General features: G+C 43.7%; 1 protein-coding gene across 2 annotated transcripts in view; it reads right to left on the minus strand.

Moving 5' to 3' along the window:
* The window catches only part of nkd1 (NKD inhibitor of WNT signaling pathway 1), a 56,489-nt gene extending 36,574 nt beyond the window's left edge, over positions 1-19,915 (minus strand). The window contains exons 1-3 of one of the 2 annotated variants that reach the window (XM_084058754.1): positions 19,731-19,915; positions 19,573-19,605; positions 19,229-19,338 (exon numbers count right to left, since the gene is read on the minus strand). In XM_084058754.1, the coding sequence (XP_083914880.1) occupies positions 19,229-19,338; positions 19,573-19,605; positions 19,731-19,755 (168 nt within the window). In that variant the 5' untranslated portion in view covers positions 19,756-19,915. Of the gene's footprint in view, positions 1-19,228; positions 19,339-19,563; positions 19,606-19,730 lie in introns of both variants that reach the window. The other variant, XM_084058753.1, reaches the window with a different exon arrangement.
* Positions 19,916-21,757: the final 1,842 nt, after the last annotated feature.

Raw genomic sequence — 21,757 nt, forward strand, 5'->3', positions numbered from 1 at the left:
AATGGCCAACGTACAAAATAATGGCTATAGCTCAAATCTAAAACGACACAGACACGTTCCCGGATTGAATGGGTTAAAAGGCTCAGTGGAATATTAGCGGAGATTTACAGCCCTCATCTCTGCAGCGCTTCAGAAACATGCTGATTTGAGCTAATCTCCCCCCCCCCCCTCTCTCTCTCTCTCGCTCTCGCTCTCTCTCTCTCTCTCCCCTTTGTGCTTCATGTGTGAAGTTGGCCAACAATTTAATGACCCATTTACAAAACTTTTACACCTGCAAAGATAAGCTTTTTTTCTCCCACGTTTTCTTTTTTTTTACAGCCGCGGCGGCCAGCTAGCTAGCTAGCTATAGGCCCTTCGGGGGCGCTTAAGACCTTGCCTCGTTTCTCAAGGCGCCGGCATTTTATTGGCTTTGAAAAATATGTAACCAAGTGCAATTAGCATTTATCAGACTGTTTATCAAAGCTGTCTCTCAACAGAGTGGTGGAGGAGGAGGGGGGGGGACTGGCTGCAGATCAAGGGTCTATCCGCACACTAACGCCACAAGCAGCTTGAGAAAACAGTTGTCAAGCAGTGTTGCCATGTCCGCTTATTATAAGCGACTTTGGGCTTGTTTCTAAAGTGTGCTTATTTGAACTTCCTTTCCTAATGTTGTTTAAACCAAGTGGTTTGTTTAAAAAGGTAGACCACAAATGGAAACAATACCGAGGACTTTTTTGTGTCATCCTTTTAGCCTTATTGTCTGACTGTACCGCGTGCTGTTTACATTTCTGACTAATAAAGTATCAATCAATCGCCTTCATCAGTTCTCGGTTTTTAAATCAGTGGTTCTCAAAGATTTTCATGTTTCAAGGACCCCCACATTAATATGAAGTTGTCCACGGATCCCCCCCATCTGAACATATTTTGTGCCAGGGACCCCCATACAAGATTTGTGTTTTTAAAATGTTTTAAAAATATTTCCCTTTTGTTTGTACAATATCTTTTGAAAATAGATGATCTGCAAGCTCACAACGCGTCACAGCAAGCTTGTAAAAGCGGTTAAAGTGGTACAACGTCTCTCTCAAAATCTGGCAACGCTGTTGTCAAGCGTACTGTACATTAATTTAAAATGATCAGAGCATGCATGGTCGCCTTGGTTTCCTGGCATAGAAATCTTAGATGCAACTATATAATTGTCTCTGTCGGGTGAAAAGCTCATGTCCAGACCATAAGTAGCAGATCTACAAGCTCAAAATGCGCCGCGTTTCAAGCTTGTGGATCTGCTACGTTTGATGCTTTTGTGTGACGCAGTAGGATGATCAAGTAGGGCGTTCATTTACAAAAAAAAACACAAAAAGTTAGATTACGGAGATACAAGGTTTCCGCCCAACAGCGACGATATAGTAGGCTATATCAAGCCAGACAGACAAGTGTCGCCACAATCTTCAAACGCTACAGAGAGAATCTGCTAATTCTGCCTCAAAAGGTTCTACACAAAGAAGCTGTCAGCTATCTCTGTGTGTCATTTTATGGAAATAATATGTAAAAGAACATATTTAAATATATTTCCATTTCTGCTAAGCGGCAAACTAGATAGGCTTCGATTAATTTGATTTACAGTAGGAGGTTCTTTTATGCGACTGCAAAGGCGAAACGGAAGCTTTATTCCACTTCTGGTCGGATTCTCAGCGCTTCCCATGTACAGACTGTGTGAACCAACAAGTCTGTCTCAAGAGACCCGATGATGCAACTGAACGTTTTGGGGGATCACTTTCCAATCAACTACCCAACACCTAGCAGCACTGCTGCTATCGTATGCGGTCGGGTGGAAACCGTTCCTTTTCCGGTATAAACGGAACGGAAATGTTCAAGAAATAGAGAAAATAGTAGATCGACAAGCTATTGTCAGCATTGTAAACGCATTGTCAGCTTGTAGATCTGCTATTCTCACCACTTTCGCTTGACACTTCTTGCATAAAATGACGTAAAAATAATTAGAATTTTGAGATGCAAGGTCAGCAACGATATGTGAATTTACTGGATTTTTTTTCTGATGTATACTTTTCCAGAGTAACTTGATTAGGTAGGGGGCTTTAGAGTTTAGAGTCTTGATCAAGGACTCGTTGAGTCAGCCGTAATCGAGGACTGAATCTGAGACGTTTCCCGTTTTATTGGACATATAGTCATTCTAACAACTGGGCTACTATGTCTCATGTCCTACATCCAGTAACTTAATCTTGGCGTGGTATCTCCAATTTGTTCATTTACTGTATATAGGCTACAGTATTATAATCACACAAGATTGGGTTAGCTGCTCTATGGTAAGCTCTTACATCTGATAATTGTTTTATTATTTGAAAAAAATATATATACGTATATATATTTTACGCAAAGGTTTTCTGGAGGTTCCTGGCACAAAACATTTTCAGATGGGGGTCCGCAGCCAAATACATCAATTTGGGGGTCCTTGGCACGGAAACGTTTGAGAAGTTTGAGAACCACTCATAACACTTTCTCCACCAGCCTATGATCCCATAGCTCTGATGTAGAGACTCCTCTAACACAATGGTTCTCAAACTTTTACATTTCGAGGTCTCCCCTTAAGTCTGATAGTGTACAAATGGAACCAAATGGACCCGTCCATTTATATACTGTCAGAGTTACAGACTTTGTGAGAACCACTGCCCTAGCACATGAACCCATAGCTATGACCGGGAGAGCCCACATTCCCAGGAGGGAGCAGCGGATTGGAAAGGAATGGAGACGGCCTGTCACTCCTCCCTGATTTACAGGTGGCGCCCGGCTGCCAAAAGTAACAAATCACCATGTTATGGGTCCTTTGAATTCAGAGTGAAGCTTCAAGCTTGGTCTCAAGGAATAGTGGGAGGGGGGGCACAGAGAGAGCCATATAGAGCAAAATGACACACCTCATTTCGTAGGGCCTTTTGGGGTTAGCAACTGCAATAGGATACGTCTCCCCTCCGTGGAGGAAATGGGTGCGTTTTGGAGCCTTCAAACCTCCCCAGCCAAACAGTGCAGTACTTCTGAACTCATATGGGTACTGTGTGTGTAACGCTGCGTTCACAAAAAGTTTTTACTTAAGTAAAAGTATCAATACTGCAATGTAGAAATACTCTGTTACAAGTAAAAGTCCGGAATTAAACATTTACTTCAGTAAAAGTACAAAAGTATTGGCATCAAAATGTACTTAAAGTATCAAAAGTAAGTATGAAAGCACTCATTATGCAGACTATGTCCTCTTTCACAAGTTTTCAAATGTATAAAAATCTTTTGAAAATAGCAGATCTATAAGCTCACAATGTGTCACGATGCGACGCTTGCAGATCGGAACATTTTCAAATGGCCCAAATTTATATAGGGCTGAAGTGGGTGATATATGTTAATAATAATCTAAAAATATTTAACATATCAATTTAATTTAAAAAAAAGTAACTACGGTAGTAACTAAAGTTTTCAAATAATTGTAGTGGAGCAAAAGTACAATATTTGCCTTTGAGATGTAGTGGAGTAGAAGTAAAAGTACTGAAAATTGGAAATACTCCAGTAAAGTCAAAATACCTCAAAATTTGTACAGTACTTGAGTGAATGTACTTAGTTACTTCACACCACTGGTGTTCACACTGGCAGATACAAAAGAAACAAAGATACACGGCATATTTGTAGCATTGTATCTTTGTAGCTGAAGTTGAAAGCAGCTCAACTTTTTTGTAGCGCTGCTGTAGCTGTTATAGCAGCTACAAAAGTCGGATGTATCTTTGTATCTTCATGTCGCTGGATTCCATTGAAAATGAATGGTAGACTGTATCTTTGTAGCTGCCAGTGTGAACGCAGCATATGTGTTTGTGTGCATGTAAAGTATGTGCATTTGTGTTTTCAGAGAAAAGATATATCTGGCTTCAAATCTTCATGCACATGTGCATGTAAAATAGCAGATATGAGCTTGTAGATCTGCTATTTTGGAAAAATCTTGAAAATCTGTGCAAATGTATTTTTTTGATTTTTTTTTACTTTGCTTCTGGAGGTCCCTGGCACAAAATATTTTTGAGATGATGGGGGGTCCGCAGCCAAATACATATCATTTTGGGGGTCCTCGATCTGAAAACGTTTGAGCACCACTGATTTGAAAACTGTTAGGATTTAGAAGACATGTTTAGAATCTGCATCAGGTCTTAATGGGTTAAAGCATGGGTTTTCAACTGGTGGTCCGTGGACCACTAGTGGTCCGTGAAGGTATTGCATGTGGTCCCTGACCATGCATTTAGTAATGTATTATATTTTATTTTATCGACCACTAGTCGAGAAACAGTATGATGTATGATGACGCATCAATGTTGTCAGTTACTTCGAAGTCGGATGTCAAGAACTTCCACAGAAATGGGAGTTAAAATTTCAAGGGAAACTGTACCGGTTTACCTGTTGAGTCATCATTAGTAGGAAATGTGCCTTATCAATCGCATGTGCTTGTTCATACATATGTTGCAATGAATCAGTTATCATGAGTTTAATATGGAAGGTTAAGAGAACAGAATAGGGGCAACCATGGGAAAGGAATGGATCAGTGGTTCTCAATCTTTTCTGAGCTCTGGACCACTAGCATATCTCAGTTAAATAATGACTGTTAAGGGCTTGATTTAATGCACCTTGAATTAACAAATTAACAGTCATTATTTAATTTCAAGCTTTTTTCCCCCACACCACGCCCATATCCCCCCTCCCAACACAACAGTGGTCCCCAGGTTGATTCTCAGTCAGGGTGGTGGTCCCTGGTTCATAATCAGTTGAAAACCCATGGGTTAAAGTGTCCTCCTTAGTGGGCAGACAGTGTGGTGGTGGTCTGGGGTGGCTTCAGACGCCAGTCCCAAGTGCTGCAGAGCATGGGACAAACAGGGTTTGACTTAAGAAGCCTGTAACCTGGAGAGCAGTGAGAAAGTGGCAGGCTCTTCAACCTGTCACCATGGTTGACTGAGAACACAGACCTAATAGGCGTGTCTCATCATCATGCCACTGGCTTCAGTCATGCTGCTCATCCGTCCAAAGCAGTGTTTCCCAAACATAATATAGATGCTTTCGGGCAGAAACTTTATATATTATTTTCCTGACCGCAAAATGACACCAGATGATAGATGACAGCTTCTTTGTGTGGAACTTTTCGAGGCAGACTTTGCAGACTCTCTCTGTAGCGTTTGAAGATTGTGGCGACACTTGTCTGTCTGGCTTGATAAACTATATATCATCGCTGTTGGGGGCTGTTGTATCTCCATATTCTAACTTTTTGTGTTTTTTTGGTAAATTTAACGCCCTACTTGATCATACTACAGCGTTACAAACGTGGCGCCATGCTTTTTTGCTACGTTTGCTACTTTGAATTTGAATCCTGAAAAGTAACAGTTTTGGACATGAGGACATGAGGTTTCCACCCGACAGACACTATACGCAATCTACAAAACTTTATGAAAACTTTTTACACTTGCTATGCATCCTACAGTGTATGTATGTCTATAATGCATTACAAACATACTTGGATGCATTGTAATCTCCTTATGACACTGTATAATTGTAGTTATAACTACTCAAGAATACTCATGAATACTTGGGATGTATATTTTCCTTTTTCTTGTAAGGAAGGTTAAAAATAAATTCATATTTACTCACGATCCAAAAAAACAGGTCTGTGACCCAGAAATGGGTGTCGGGACCGTAGTATGTTTGGGAACCACTGCGGTAGGTGGCGGTTAGGATCAGCTCAGACGTGTGTGTGAGGTGACCATAACTTCTTCTAAAGATGGGAACCCGACTGACCTCAACACCAAGGTGGCCGACACGCGCACACACACACACACACACACACACACACACACACACACACACACACACACACACACACACACACACACACACACACACGCGCACGGCCATGCCACAGCGCAGACATCCTGCCCGCCACACAAGCCACCACCTCTAAACATCCCTCACCATCTGACCTTTTAACTGTAGACTGTAAAATTCTCTGTAATTATAGACAACTTTTCAACTTAGCGGGTAAACATAGCTGCAGAAATAGACACTTCAACTACTGTATACAAGCACGTTGGTACCAGGCAGCGGCACGGCTTCTATTCATAGCCGGAGTGGAATTAGTGGCCTGTGTCAGTGCTTTGCTATAATGAACTTATAGCATAGAGCGTTAGAGTACAGCTAACACATGTCTCTACGAATACTCGGACAGAGGCATACGCGCCTCACGCACACACACACACACACACACACACACACACACACACACACACACACACACACACACACACACACACACACACACACACACACACACACAGAGTGAGTGTGTCAATAGTTCATGCAAAAATTGCCCACTAAAATCCAGGAAACAAGATTTAAAACGGGAAAAGAACCAAGACAAATTCCTGTTCTCTTCACATAATCCCGAGCCCAAGGATGTAGTCAATGAGCACATCACTTTTCGCTGGCTTCAAAGCCCCATAAAGAATGTATGGTGGCTTGATCATCGGATCGGCCTTTGAAGCATCAAATATGAATCGGCACAGCAAGTTTGTTCCACTTCCAAGCCCTCCAGGCAAACTCATGTCTTTCTTCTCCAAAGGTTGCGGAGCGGAAGTACAAAGCCCAGGCTAGAGATGTAAAAAAAACTGAGACCGATGGCTGAGAATGGGGAGCCGGAGAAAGGCACACAGCTACAGAAGAATTATTCCCGTTTTCATTACAAACAGTGTACTGTACTGTCACGTCGCTATGGCAACCAGGTGGACCAGGTTCGTTCTCATGAAGGCCATGTGAGGGGAAGCTGAAGTCTGAGTTGTACTATACGTTATGAGCTTGTGTAGGGTGTGTAGCCTATACATCTGTATACTTTAATATATGTATTGACGGTGTCTTCATGTTCTGCACCAGGCAGGATGATTGTATAGGGTGTATACGTCTGTAAACTTTATTCATATTTTGTTTGAGGGCGTCTTTTTTTGTTACTTTTTTGTTACTCTTCTGTGTAATGCTATGCCTGTGGTTCCATTCACATTTCAGAAGGACCGTGTGTAGCTCCTGTGTCTGCTGAAGCACTCTTCACCTTTAGAGGTAACTGTGCGCTCCAGCAACGTGACTAATGGCTGGAGGGGTTAACTGTCAGTTCAAATGGCCCTTATAGGGGCCCAAGCCCCCCCCCCCCCCCCCCCCGCTCCACTGAGAGCCTGGCAGGGTGGTGGTGAGCTCCTCTTTCTTTGGAGTCGGGACTCCAAGCTGAGGATAAACACAGGAGAAAGGGAGGGAGGCAGGAAGGCCTTTCCTTTCAGCCATCACCTCTGTTTGGCTTTCCCCTCCACCGAAAACATCCCACCCTTAACAGACAATCCAGACCAGCTTCGGCCCCCCCCCCTCCCCCCTCTGCCCCCCATCCTCCCGGCGCCACGGGAAGAGCTGTGGAACCTCTGTCTAAAGTCGGTGGGAGGCGGCACAATGCTCTCCCAGCTTTGTTTACCCAAACCCACTTCCACTGTTCCCCTCTCTCTCTACCTCAGGTGGCCTGACGAGAACCGGTCAGCGAGGCTTCCAAACTGTGTTGCCATGTCTGCTTATTATAAGTGACTTTGGGCTTGTTTTTCTTTCTGCACACAGTATAAACATATTGGTAGTTGCAGGTTGTGGTTTTTTGGAGCTTGTTTCTAAAGTGTAGTTGCTTATTTGGGCTTGCTTCCTAATGTTGTTTAAACCAGTGGTTTAAACAACATTTTCATGTCAAGGACCCCCAAATGAATATGTATTCGTCCACAAACCCCCATCTGAAAATATGTTTTGTGCCAAAAATGTTTCAAGAATATTCATAACATTGTGAGCTTGTAGATCGGCTATTTTCAAATAGCCTATGTACTGTATACAGGGGTTAAAGTGGTTAAAGTGATTTTGATTATAGTTTAAGTCATTTAGTTGGGGAACTCCCTGTGTGTGATCATGCAGCCTAGTCGCTTCTTTTGGCCTTGTTTTCGTAGACCTGACTGCTTGTTTCTCTCACAAAATCTGGCAACTCTGCTCCCCAAACACTTTGGGGCAGAGTAGAACAAGAAAGAGAAGTGGCAACACTTGTCATGGAAGCCTGGATGCAGTGTGTGTGTGTGTGTGTGTGTGTGTGTGTGTGTGTGTGTGTGTGTGTGTGTGTGTGTGTGTGTGTGTGTGTGTGTGTGTGTGTGTGTGTGTGTGTGTGTGTGTGTGTGTGTGTGTGTGTGTGTGTGTGTGTGTGTGTCTGTGTCTCCACATCCTCTGCTTAGGAAAACAAATAGAGCAGGAGATAGCTGTGGCTGTCAGGCATGATAAACAGATACCAAGTACTGCCGCACATGCCTCGATTGTTTGCGTGCGTGCCTGTGTGTGTGCGTCTCTTTGCATCACTCTGAAGCCTATGCCTGTGTGTGTGTGTGTGTGTGTGTGTGTGTGTGTGTGTGTGTGTGTGTGTGTGCGTGTGTGTGGTCGGTCGGTCACGTGTGCGTGTCTAAAACTGCACTCGCGTACGCGCCGTCACAAGAGCAATTTTATGCAGATGTCGATCTCATCCTACATATTAAGATTTCGCTGCATGCTCGAGTCGTATTATTCAGCTGCGCCGGCCGGAGCGCTAGCCCGCAGGGGGACCTGATAAACAAACAGGAGAAAATTATTCAGGACTTAAACACTTAAACACCCACTTGAGCAGAGCCTTTTAAGTGGGCTGATTAAAACGGGCATGGGGCTCGGCTCCCATTGGAGAGCTGCAGCGGAGCCAAGCGCCACCATGGGCGATCGAGTCTCTCCCGGAGTCTCTCTCTCTATCTCTCTCTCTCTCTCTCCCACAGTCCCACGGTCTCTCTTCCATATCGTTGCTGTCGGGAAGAAACCTCTTATCTCCGTGTTCTATAACCTTTTGTGTTTTTTTTCGTAAATGAATGGCCATACTTCATCATACTACAGTGTCACACACAACAACTTTTGTCGTTTTTGAATTTGCATCCTGAAAAGTAAGGCGTTTTGGACATATGAGGTTTCCACCCGACAGAGACCATATAATCTCACGCTCCTCCGTCACTGGCCCGTATCACAACTCTCCCCACACTTTTCCACTCTGCTCTGCGAACTGTTTGGGAGATGTATAATCCAAAGGATTCTTCCTACCTTATTTCCCATCTCTCACACAGACTGTCCATCGGTTTCCGTCCATACAAAGCTATGTCATCATAATCAATAATAAAAATCATAATATCTAAAATGTATATAGTGCTTTTTCTAAGTAACCAAATACATGGGAGAAAACATATTTACATATTTACAGAATTACTGTCTTAAAAAAAAACACTTGAACCCCAGCATCCCTATTCTGGGGAGAACATTCGCCAAAAAAAAGCAAGACCAGCAAGCTCACAACGTGTCGCAACGCAACGCGCCGTGAGCTTGTAGATCGGCTAATTTTGGCGAAGATATTTGGTGGTGTAGACCCCAAAAAAGTGATCCGATTACAGTTGCAACTCAGGTCTTTCAGTAAGACTACAGGGTTTAAGAGGTTAATCATCATCATCTCCACTTATATACCCTGTTCTTTCGAATAACTCAGAAATGCCATGAAAAATAAATCCCTAATTTCCAAAGTTCTATATGTTATATGATATTCCACCACTTCAAGCTGAGTCTTAAATCTTCTCCGTCAGCAGCATGGGTTTCAGTGTCTCTGAGCTCTGCCTTGGCTGTGAAAGTATTTATAATGCATGCGCGTGTGCGTGTGTGTGTGTGTGTGTGTGTGTGTGTGTGTGTGTGTGTGTGTGTGTGTGTGTGTGTGTGTGTGTGTGTGTGTGTGTGTGTGTGTGTGTGTGTGTGTGTGTGTGTGTGAGTGTGTTTGTGCGTGTGCGCACGTGTGCCCGTCAGCTGTGTGAGCCACTTCACACTTTCCGCTTTTAACCCCTATTGCCAAAAAAGGCAAAAGGGGAGCAAAAAAACATTCCTCAGAATTCAACCTTTTGAATTATTATTTTCAAAACAAATGCCATACTGTAAGAGTATCTTCAGCACAGAACAAACCCTTGAGCGAGAGAGGGAGAGAAGAGAGATACAGAGAGAGAGAGAGAGATGTGGAGAGAGAGAGAGAGAGAGAGAGAGAGAGTGTAAAGGGAAGGCTTTGAAATGATCAGCGGCTGTCTGTCTGTCTGTCTGTCGGTCGCTCCTCAGTGAGAGGGGAGGAGGAGGTGGGAGATATTTGGGAAAACAAAGCGCAAATCTCAGCTGCTAATCCCCCGGGATTCAGAGCACATTCAGACGCCTTTGATCTCCAGAGTGCATCCGGACAGCCCGTTCCAGACATACTGCAATAGCACCCTAACTAAGCACACACATGTACACGCGCGCACGCACACACACACACACACACACACACACACACACACACACACATACACATACACATACACATACTTACACACACACACACACACACACACACACACACGCGCACGCACTATACATAGCATTGCTGTCGGGCAGAAACCTCTTATCTCCATATTCTAACTTTTTGTGTTTTTTCCGTAAATTAACGCCCTACTTGATCATACCACAGCGTCACACAAAAGCATCAAAAGTAGCAGATCTGCAAGCTCGCAACGCGGCGCGAAGCGACGCGTTGCGAGCTGCTTTTGCTATTTTTGAATTGCTATTTGCTATTTTTGAAAAGTTACCATTTTAGACATATGAGGTTTCCACCCGACAGACACTATAGACACACACACACACACGCGCGCACACACACGTCACCACACGTCACACACATACACTCACACTGGCATACCCCAGTCATGGTAGTTTGCCATGCACACGCTCAAGCTTCAACACACACATTGATTGATGATATAAAGTAGGTCATATAAAAATATATACGTTGTAAATCATTGTTTTTTGTTTGTGAAATGTGTTTCAAAACCCTGTTGAAATGCTCCAAACTGTTCTACTGGGGATTGGGGACATATCATTGAAGGAGAAAGTCATTTTTAAAAGAGGATAGTGAGCAATTAAATGCCTTGGCTGACAAAATCTAAATATTTTCTCTCAGACTAGTTCATCAAGTTCACTTGTGGTCCCCCCCCCCCCCCCCCCCCCCTTCCGTTATAAATATATCATAAAAGAATTCATCCAGGCACCATAACATCAAGGTGTAAAGTCTTCTTAGAGAGCTGATGCTGTGGGCTTTTAGCGCGACGACACACAACAGAAAGGTTCGGGAAAATGACAGGAAGAAGTGGATCAAATATCTGCCTATGTCTCAACCTTTACCATCCTCTGTTCTGTAGCATTATCTGTGTCTTTCACAGGAAGAAAAGCTTTCCCGGAAGGCACCAGCGTTCTCCCACAACAAACGAACGCTATAGCCTGCCCCATATTGTCACATGGTGGGGGGAGAGGCTCCTCTGGCTCCAAAGTAATCTATGTGACACGCAATCCCAGAGGTGACATCAATGCCACTCCCCCCCCCCCCATCAATGCCACTCCCCCCCCCCCCCCCCTCAGACTTCCTCCTCCCATCTTCTCGTGGGAAAAACAAAACGCACGCACACGCACACACGCACACGCACGCACACACACACACACACACACACACACACACACACACACACACACACACACACACACACACACACAAAGAGCCTTTCTTTAAGCTTAATTTATATATGATCGCAAGAACAGATCAACGCTAACCGGAACAATGGGCCCCTGATAACACTAGGCACCTTCTTTTTTTCTTTTTTTACATATTTGACTTTATATCTACTTTTATTTTTACTAATGAGGGGCCAAATAGCGTCATACAATATTGTATTGTATTACATTTAAGGCCCAATATTTCTACAAAAGCTAAAAATTGTCATTTTGGGCATAAACAAAAAGTAACTTTTTGTTTATGCCCTTTAAGGGAACTTTAGGTCTGATAAAGATGTACCGTGCATGTCCAAATCATGTATACTTTACATTATTTCCAACCAATTTCCAAAACATACATGTATTCTTAATTGTGTGTACATTGAAAAAAAAAAGTAAAATAAAAAGAGCTCATTTAACATTCAGGTGCCCACAAGGTTTTAGGTCAGAAACAGAATCAGTTTTATTGTCACATCACAGGTTTACAAGGTAAAAAAGTGGATGAAATTCGTTTTTGTACATCATTCCCATCGCAACGTTAATTTCCATAGAAAGAAGAGTGGGGAGAGAGAAGAAGAAGAGGGGTGGGGGGCAAGTGGGAAGGAGATCAGGTCCCACTGTATCCACATCTCGACGTGTTGTTGTTAGCTTATAAATCTGTTCTTTTCAGCAAGCATCACTGTTGTACTACAGAGTATAAATGTGTCTTTTAGCCAGGTGCTGCCCAGCCAGCCGGCCCCCCCCAACCTCCTCTACCCAAAGGCCATGGCTTGTCTTTTCTTTGGAGAGCGCCAGCCTCCAAAACCTTTACTCCCAGCCTCTTCAAAGAGCCACAACAACAGGCCAGGCTGTCCCAGGGGAGGTGTGGGGGCCTCCCCTTGCAGAGGGGGGGGGGGGGGGAGGGAGAGAGAGAGAGAGAGAGAGAGAGAGAGAGAGAGAGAGAGAGAGAGAGAGAGAGAGAGAGAGAGAGAGAGAGAGAGAGAGAAGAGAGAGAGAGAGAGAGAGAGAGAGAGAGAGAGAGGAGAGAGAGAGAGAGAGAGAGAGAGAGAGAGAGAGAGAGAGGAGAGAGAGAGAGAGAGAGAGAGAGCAAACCCTGGTGGGAACGCAAGGGTATGGGGGCAGTATTGCCAGGTCTGCTTATTATAAGCGACTGTGGGCTTGTTTCTCTGTAAAGTCGCTTGTAAATATTGGTGGTTGCTGTTTTTGGGGGCTTGTTTCTATAGTGTAGTTGCTTATTTGGGCTTGCTTCCAACTTTTTTATTATTATTATTTAAACCAGTGATTCTCAAATATTTTAGAAGTCAAGGACCCCCAAATTCATACAGTATGTATTTGTCCCTAACCCCATCTGAAAATGTTTTGTTACCAGCGAGCCCCGTACCAGATTTGTGGTGTTATAATGTTTCAGAAATAATCCAAATATTCCAAATTTTATTTCAAGATTTTTTGGAAAATAGCTTGTAGATCTGCTATTTTCAAATAACCGATGTGTATCATATAGGTTTAAAGTTCTCTAGTTGCTTCTTTTGGGCTTGTTTTCATAGACCTGGTTGCTTATTTCTCTCGCAAAATCTGGCAACACTGGTGTGGGGGTGGGGTAGGGGCCTTTTCTCTTTTTTTTTTGCGACATGCAATGAGCGAGAGAGCAAGCATGCACGCAGGGACCAGCCGGTGGGAAAGGGGGGCTGGCAGGGTTAAGGAAGAGGAGTCTACATTTGAAAGGTGCTTTCAGCTACAGAGAGACAAGGGTCCCGTTTTTTTGTAGAAATGACAAGGAGAAAGTAAAGTACAACTTCAAGAAGAGAGGGTAGAAATGGGAAAGGGGCGGGGTGTTGTGTCTTTTATCACACTATGAAGGCTAGGAAATGTGTAAAAAATAATAATAAGGTTCAGGCTTATACTTCCAAAAACTTTCTACTAGAAGATAAAAAACTAATGTTAAAGTTGTAAATAAATCAAATTAATATCAGACGCCCGGCAACCTGCTGTGAAACAAGACAGTTGGGGGGCAAAAGTTCCACCGTGATTCACTCTTTGAGATGCTCTCTGTCATCAGATTAGAGCGGAGCATGCTTGCAAAATAAATAAATAAATACACGTCCTTTGGTTTCCAGCAGAGATATAAAGTCTGCGTGTGCGTGTGCGTGTGCGTGTGCGTGTGCGTGTGCGTGTGTGTGTGTGTGTGTGTGTGTGTGTGTGTGTGTGTGTGTGTGCGCGCGCGTGTGTGTGTGCGTGTGTTTTGTGTTTTGTACTGTATACATGTGCGTGCGTGTGTGTGTGCGTGTGTTTTGTACTGTATACATGTGGCGGTTGGGTTGGGAGGGTGGAGGGGAGAACATTGGGTAGGGGGGCCTCATGCTGGAGGAGGAGGAGCCAGGGATGTCACTACAAACGCCTCCCTCCCTGCCTGCTGCACACCACCACGGCACGGCCCACACTTCAAATGCAAAGTCTCATTTCATCAGCCACAAGCAGCAAGGCCACGGGGTAAACGCGAGAAACAGATGGAGAGCAGAGGAAGGGAGAGAAGTGAGGAAAGAGAAGGGAGAGAGAGAGAGGACGAACGGGATTATATAGGGGAGGGGACAAAAGTGTCAAAAGTTTGCAGAATGCAAACGTGAATACTTTGACAGTTCAATTATATGCTGCCACCTGAGCTATCAGATGCAGGCACAAGCCACATCTCAACATTATAGGGCCACAATGGAAACAAGAATGTTTTGTGTTATCCTTTTAGCCTAAATGTCTGACTGTACCTCGTGCTGTTTAACATTTCTGTCTAATAAAGTATTCAATCAATCAATCAAACATAACTCTCCAAGTTTACTATTGAACTCGACCACCGGTTTGTCTCATGCAATGACTTGTTATATAGTCAGCCTCAGGAGCTAACAAAAATGATACAAACAGAAATTTTAACCCACAAAGTCGTATAAGAAGAGGAGGACATCTTTGCCGTCTCTCTGGGCTACATAATTGTACTGGGTGCACATGGGGGATTGCATTCAGAGAATAGGTGTGGACACACCACACATCGTGGGGAGAAGGTGCGCCACAGATCCCACATGCTGAGAGCCACCTGTCCATAGCACTCACTGACTCCATGTGATCACTTGGACAATTCATTCAGAGAACCATCACTGACTATATAGGGAAGAATATACCCCAGTTTCAGGAGCAAGATTTGGGAAGGAATTAAATCAAAGGAATTCCAGGGCCTCCGACTTCCCACTGTTGTTGACACCCGACCTACATTCCCATGGATGCCAATTCAGCTGGGGCGGTGGGGTGTTGGGGTGGTATCTAGGCTAATGTACATGGCTGCCAAAGGCAAAAAGCAAAAGATAAACAAAAAAGGTTTAGCTGAACTTTCACATGAAACATTAACAACGTCAGATGGCTTTGTTAACGCTAAAAACAAAAAATGGGAAAACATCCAGATCAATACTGATGTTGCAGACAGCTTTCTTCTTCTTTTATTCATGTTCTCTCTGAGCTACAGAGGCCATTAGGCACACACAGGCCTCAATTATTTAGGAAAATACAGCTCCACCAAGACTAAACTGTCTGAAAACCTCCAACTCTTTCGGCAAGGGCTCGTCACTCTGAGCCAAGTCTCACTTCACACCATCTGGGGAAGGAAAACACTATCGGCTGTCGTCAGGCAAAAAAAAAAAAACGTATTCAGGACTGAAAACAAGGATGTTTGTTTCTCATTATTGGCTTTGTTTCTTTTGTTTTTAACCACTTGAACCCTAGCGTCCATATTCATGGGAAAACATTCTGCTTAAATGGCAGATCTACAAGTTCACAACGTATCTGATGTTGTAAGCGTGTAGATCGGCTATTTTCAGCAAAGTGACTCGTTAAAGCGGGCAAAACTTACAGGCCTAGCACAGAGCCCTGGGGGACCCCAGTCAACTCGTTGAAGTGGCGTTTAAGTGGTTAAATAGGTGAAATAATGGATTTATAAGCTTTCAAAGTCCAAAGGGCATAGTCAATCAACATGTTAGTGACAGTGTATAAGATTCCATATCAAGCGAGAAAAGATGAAACTAACTCAGTTACAGGAGGGTTTTTTCCCCCACAAAAGTGACAAGATGATTTAGAACATTTAAAAACAACATTCCTCAGGGTTCCTTGAGGGGGTTCCAAACCAAAATGAGGGGATTCCAAAACCAAATGGACCCCTACGGATCCATTTGGTTCCATTTGTTACACTCTCAGAGTTATGATGGGGGGGGGGGGGTCCTAGAAATTAAAAAGTTTGATAAGAACCACTGTTTTAGAAAGCACTAGCAGTCACATGATTTCAGAAGATGGATCATCATAACACGCAGCACTGAAGCCGGAGCCCCAATAAGAGCCCAGCAGACATTTGCCCTTCCTTCCATGATGGGATCCAGTTACAAGATGAAGATGTCTGTTGGAGCCTCGGGCCCGTGTCAGGCTTAGCGCCACTTCCACACCATGTGTGTGCAACATGCAACCCCCCCCCCCCCCCCACACACACACACACACAAACACACACACACACACACACACACACACACACACACACACACACACACACACACACACACACACACTTGTACACAACAATCCATGCTTGGTCGCTCGCACGCAGTGGTGGAAGTACTCCGATATATAGCCTATATACAGTATATATATTTATTTATTTATTTTAATTCAAGTAAAAGTAGCAATACCACAATGTAGTCACACCGAACTTTGATTCTGCCTATGTGGCGGATTCTGCCAATGCTTTTCAATGGAGCGTTTTCTTTTGCGGAAATCCGCGAATGGCAGCAAACTCCGTTCCCATTGAAAAGCATTGGCAGAATCCACCGCAGAGGCAGAATCAAAGTTCGGTGTGACGGTGCCCTTACAGGTAAAGTCCTGTATTCAGAATTTTACTTGAGTAAAAGTACAAAAGTATTGGCATCAAAATATACTTCCATCACTCATTATGCTGAATGTCCCATTTCACTTTTTTTTTTTTTTTTTAAATACGTCAAATTATTTTCAAAAATAGCTGATCTACAAGCTCACTATGCAACGCAGCGTGTTGTGAGCTTGTAGTTTGGCAATTCTGCAATAGTATACAATTAGGGCTTTAAGTGGTTAATATACGTTTTGTAATGATCTAAATCGGCAAAGTGACTACTAACTGCCTCCCATCTCCCACCATGCATTTCTCATTGCTGACCAACCATACCAGCAACACCTTTTGGGCAATTCGGGCTAATAGTCACCTTTTCATTTTTTAAAGAAAAAAAAAGCAGATTCCAGCTGAAAGAGTGATATCTGACTTTACAACTTGGACTTTGGTCAGGAGATCTAGTTGCCGTCTACAGACTGCATATCACTTCCTCAATTCTGAGACCGACTTTAGTATTTATTATACCAGCATGCAAACGTCTTTGATTGATCGATTGAATACTTTATTAGTCAGAAATGTAAACAGCACGAGGTACTGTCAGACATTAAGGCTAAAAGGATAGCACAAAAAAAGTCCTGGGAACTTGTTTCTTCCCCAAAGGAAAGACAAAAACAGTTTTAAGGAATTGTATAGGTGTGACTGTTCCTGCCTTGTTAATTAAGCTCATAAATGATCGTTATCTTTCCAAAAAGACTGTTTACACATTTTGTGGCACAATTCTGATAATCTGGTTTCTCCAAAATAGCACATGGCTCAAGGTATTCTTGTCTCATGATGATGTGCGTGGCTGGCTTTTTGTGTGCGGAATAAATCAACAGAACCGTTTCTGTTGCCACATTAAAAATGTGATACTTTCATTTTATTTTTCACAGTGCCTTGCTTGTTGGTGTGTGGGTGGAGGAATTGAGTCTCCTGGAGGATTTCTTTTTTTTGATGGGGCTTCTCAGTCCTCAAACATGCCTCCTTTGAGGGAAAGCATCGCTAACCAAAGAGGCTTAAGGCTCCTCTGAAGCAATTCCAAAGGATTTCCTCACTTGACAACAACGGCACTGTGTGTTTACTGTGATGCCAAAATACAAAAACAGCCAAGGACCTCCAACATTTCTCTTTTCCAGCCATTACAATGCGCCCTTGTCACCACCATGGGTCTTGTCACATGATTTCAACGCAGGGCTTCATCTGTTTATGAGAAACAAACAAATATAACTAACATCTGCTTTTCTGGCAGCGGCTCTCGAACGTTTTAATTTCAAGGACCCCCTGTATGCATTAAGATTAGGCCACGGACCCCCGTAACTCTTACAGTGTATAAATGCTACAGTCCTGTCATGATCCATTTGGTTTTTAAACTATCAGTCATTTAGCTGCAGGGACCCCCTGGAAATCCCTCAAGGACCCCCTGTTTGGCATGCATTAGGATTAGGAGACGAACCCCCATAACCATGATGGACCCTTGTACGGGTCCATTTGGTTCCATTTGTACACTCTCTGAGAGTTAGTCCTGTAAATGATCCATTTGGTTTCTAAACTATAAATCATTTAGCCATAGGTAGGGACCCCCTGGAAACCTGTCAAGGCCCACTGCGGGTCCACCAGAACCCACTTTGAGAACCACTGGGCTGATGGCATACGCATTTTGTCAAACAAAATGGGCACATCATGCTGAGACATCTACCAAGACATCTACCAAGATATCTGCCAACATATGCCCAAAAGGAGTGTTAAAAGACAACACTTTGTGTAGGTTTTATTTAGAGTGCATTCAGCTCAACGGATACTGAGGTCGCCTTTGGGTTACGGTTCAAGAGTGGGCCAAGTGTCCACTTTAAGTGTCAGGCATGTATGAATGAATGCATCATATGAGCAGACCGGCTACACATGACTAACATTTTACACATTATGGTCTCACAACTGCCTTAGACAAATGGATCAATACATACAGTATTGTATCCAAAATCAGCAGAACGATTCAACCTATACACAAGTCTTGCATGTATGCATACATACACACACACACACACACACACACACACACACACACACACACACACACACACACACACACACACACACACACACACACACACACACACACACACACACAGTGAGTATACTGTGTATACTTTATTTTCATACATTCAGACATGCAATCAGGTTTTTGCCACGGAACAACCAATTGGCTATAGAGATTACAACTCATATTTCTGATCAATGCTGCAACCAACCTGTCCCCAGATGGGACTTATGGAAAACTTTCTCAACCTTTACAATAAGCACCTGAGCGTGACCTCTGTACATAGTACACGGCCGGTATACTGCAACAACCGTGAGGAGGCTATAAACAACTCCAGATGTAAAACCATAACGAGCCATTACATAAAGTACAAAGTTCATAACTTGTGTTATAGCCTGGTAGTAGGCAGCAAAGCCGCACAAAGTTGAGTTCAACGCAACGGCGGTGAGATGCGCTCAAAGCACACGGCTGACACAATAAAGCCTACAAGGTAACAGATATAAAGTCCTAATGGTAGAATATCTCTCGTCTCATCAATAAAAAGCAACGAGTGTTTTTTAGAACCAACAGCAGTATAATAATAATAACGTTCTTCTTCTTACCCTGGCCGTGGAGCCGCAGTGGTTCTTGTGACTACAGTAGTATTTCTGTTTCACCAGCCACTCGTCCATTCCTTTACGAGCCAAGCAGGCATTCACTACGAAACTGTCGCCTTGGAAGGAGAAAGAAAGACATTATTAGTTACAAACTACTACTATTATTGCTAGAACCAAATTACATGTGCGCACGTGTATTAATTTGCGTGCGTGCGAGAGGCTCCACTCATGCAGCCTCTCATCTTCAACGAGGATTAAGAGTCAAACTCATTTAAAAAGCTGTTGCCGAAGTGTCTGATGATAATAATATTGCATGATGGTAGATCTATGTAAATGCTTACAGTGCTTACCTTCTGGACTCTCCCTGGGTTTACAAATCGCAGCTTTTTGAAGGAAAGGAGTCAGAGAAAGAGAACAAAAACATAACGTTACTCCAAACTATTGCCGCTGTTGTATCCCACACACTGCATGAGAAAGAGAAAGAAGAGAAAGAATGTGTAGATCTTACCATGTTTGGAATGCAGTTTACCCATTTCTATACATCGAGTTGGAATATAAAAGCATCAGATGAAGGTAATAATAATCCAGAACAGATTAATCCAGCGGTATGATGGTATCCAGACAGAGAGGAGCAGCGCGTCCCGTAGCCTCTATAGTCTATACAGACTGACTGCAGCCAGACGGAGACTTACATCCAACAGAACACACACCACACTACAAGCCTTTGATCTGATCCTCCAGCCCCCCCCCATCTCTCTCTCTCTCTCTCTCTCTCTCTCTCTCTCTCTCTCTCTCTCTCTCTCTCTCTCCCCCATACCTTCCTCTCTTTCTCTCTCTACCTCCCCCTCTTTCTCTCTCTACCCACCTCCGTCTCTTCTCTCTCTCTACCCCCCCTCTCTCTCTCTCTCTCTCTCTCTCTCTCTCTCTCTCTCTCTCTCTCTCTCTCTCTCTCTCTCTCTCTCTCTCTCTCTCTCTCTCTCTCTCTCTCTCTCTCTCTCCCCCATACCTTCCTCTCGTTCTCTCTCTACCTCCCCCCTCTTTCTCTCTACCTACCTCCCTCTCTTTCTCTCTCTACCCCCCCCCCCTCTCTCTCTCTCTCTCTCCTCTCTCTCTCTCTCTCTCTCTCTCTCTCTCTCTCTCTCTCTCTCTCTCTCTCTCTCTCTCTCTCTCTCTAACTCTCTCTCTGTATGTCTCCCTCTACTCTCTATATCTCTCTCCACTCTCTCCCCCTTTCAACTTCTCTCTCTTTCTCCCTCCCTCCCTCTCTCTCTCCCCTCTTTCTATATTTCTCTATCTACTTCCCTCTCCACTCTCTGTCTCCCTCTCTGTATGTCCCTCTCTCTCCCTCCTCCTCTCTCTCCTCTCTCTCTCCCTCCTCCTCTCTCTCCTCTCTCTATCTCTCCCCTCTCTCCCTCCTTTATCCTCTCTCTCTCTCTCTCTCTCTCTCTCTCTCTCTCTCTCTCTCTCTCTCTCTCTCTCTCCATACCTTCCTCTCTTTCTCTCTCTACCTCCCCCCTCTTTCTCTCTCTACCTACCTCCCTCTCTTTCTCTCTCTACCCCCCCCCCCGGGCCCCCCCCCCCCTCTCTCTCTCTCTCTCTCTCTCTCTCTCTCTCTCTCTCTCTCTCTTTCTCTCCCTCCCAAGTGATGAGGAGGCGGTAACCAAAAAGCCCGACACTTCAACCACTGAAGGAACGGCAGAGTTTAGGTTCCATAGCCGGAAGGGTCGTTCGTTCGCGCTGTGATTGGCTAATTGGTTGTGAAGCGCGGCTTGCCTAAATCTGAGCGTGCGTGCGTGCTTATATACTTATACAGAAAAGGGTAAAGCATAGAGAAAGACGTTCACTATATTTATATAAAATGTATATATTCAAAATATATATAAATTGTATATATTCAAAATATTAAAATAGCAGTAGATAACCCTCATAGGCCTATCTCTAGTACGAATGGTCCCTGACTGGACCAAACTTTTGTAGCCAATGAGAATACATGTTCAACTAGAAGAGGGCGCTCATCAGGATATGTCAGTGAGTCAGGGCTCTAGAGGCATGTTCAATCTCTTGTGCGAAAATATTCGGTTACTAGCGGCTTTTGATACTTTTTTTCGCGGGTTTGTGACGGATTTCGGGTACCTATATACACTGTTATCAAAATGGCTGAATATGAAAAAAAAAAAAAAAAAAGTTATATATTTTTTAATTTTTGTTTTGGGTGGGCAGAAAAAACAAATCGGTGGGCCCAGGCCTACCTATGTCCACCCGTGGCTACGCCCCTATATATATATATATACACACACACACACACACACACACACACACACACACACACACACATATAGGCTATATACTGTATATATAGTGAACATTAGTGAGGACCAATTGTAAGGAAGACGAGGTTGAAAATGACGATATGCTGCTTAACCAAGTGTAACTATTCTAATCACATATCTGTTGACTCGCCCCACAGTTTCATTTGTTTCCATCTGTGGATGTCTCTCGTTTCTCTAAGACTCGGTATGCATGCACATGTATGAA

This window comes from Gymnoscopelus microlampas (genome assembly GCF_963454915.1).
Source record: "Gymnoscopelus microlampas genome assembly, chromosome: 1".
Lineage (NCBI taxonomy): Eukaryota > Metazoa > Chordata > Actinopteri > Myctophiformes > Myctophidae > Gymnoscopelus > Gymnoscopelus microlampas.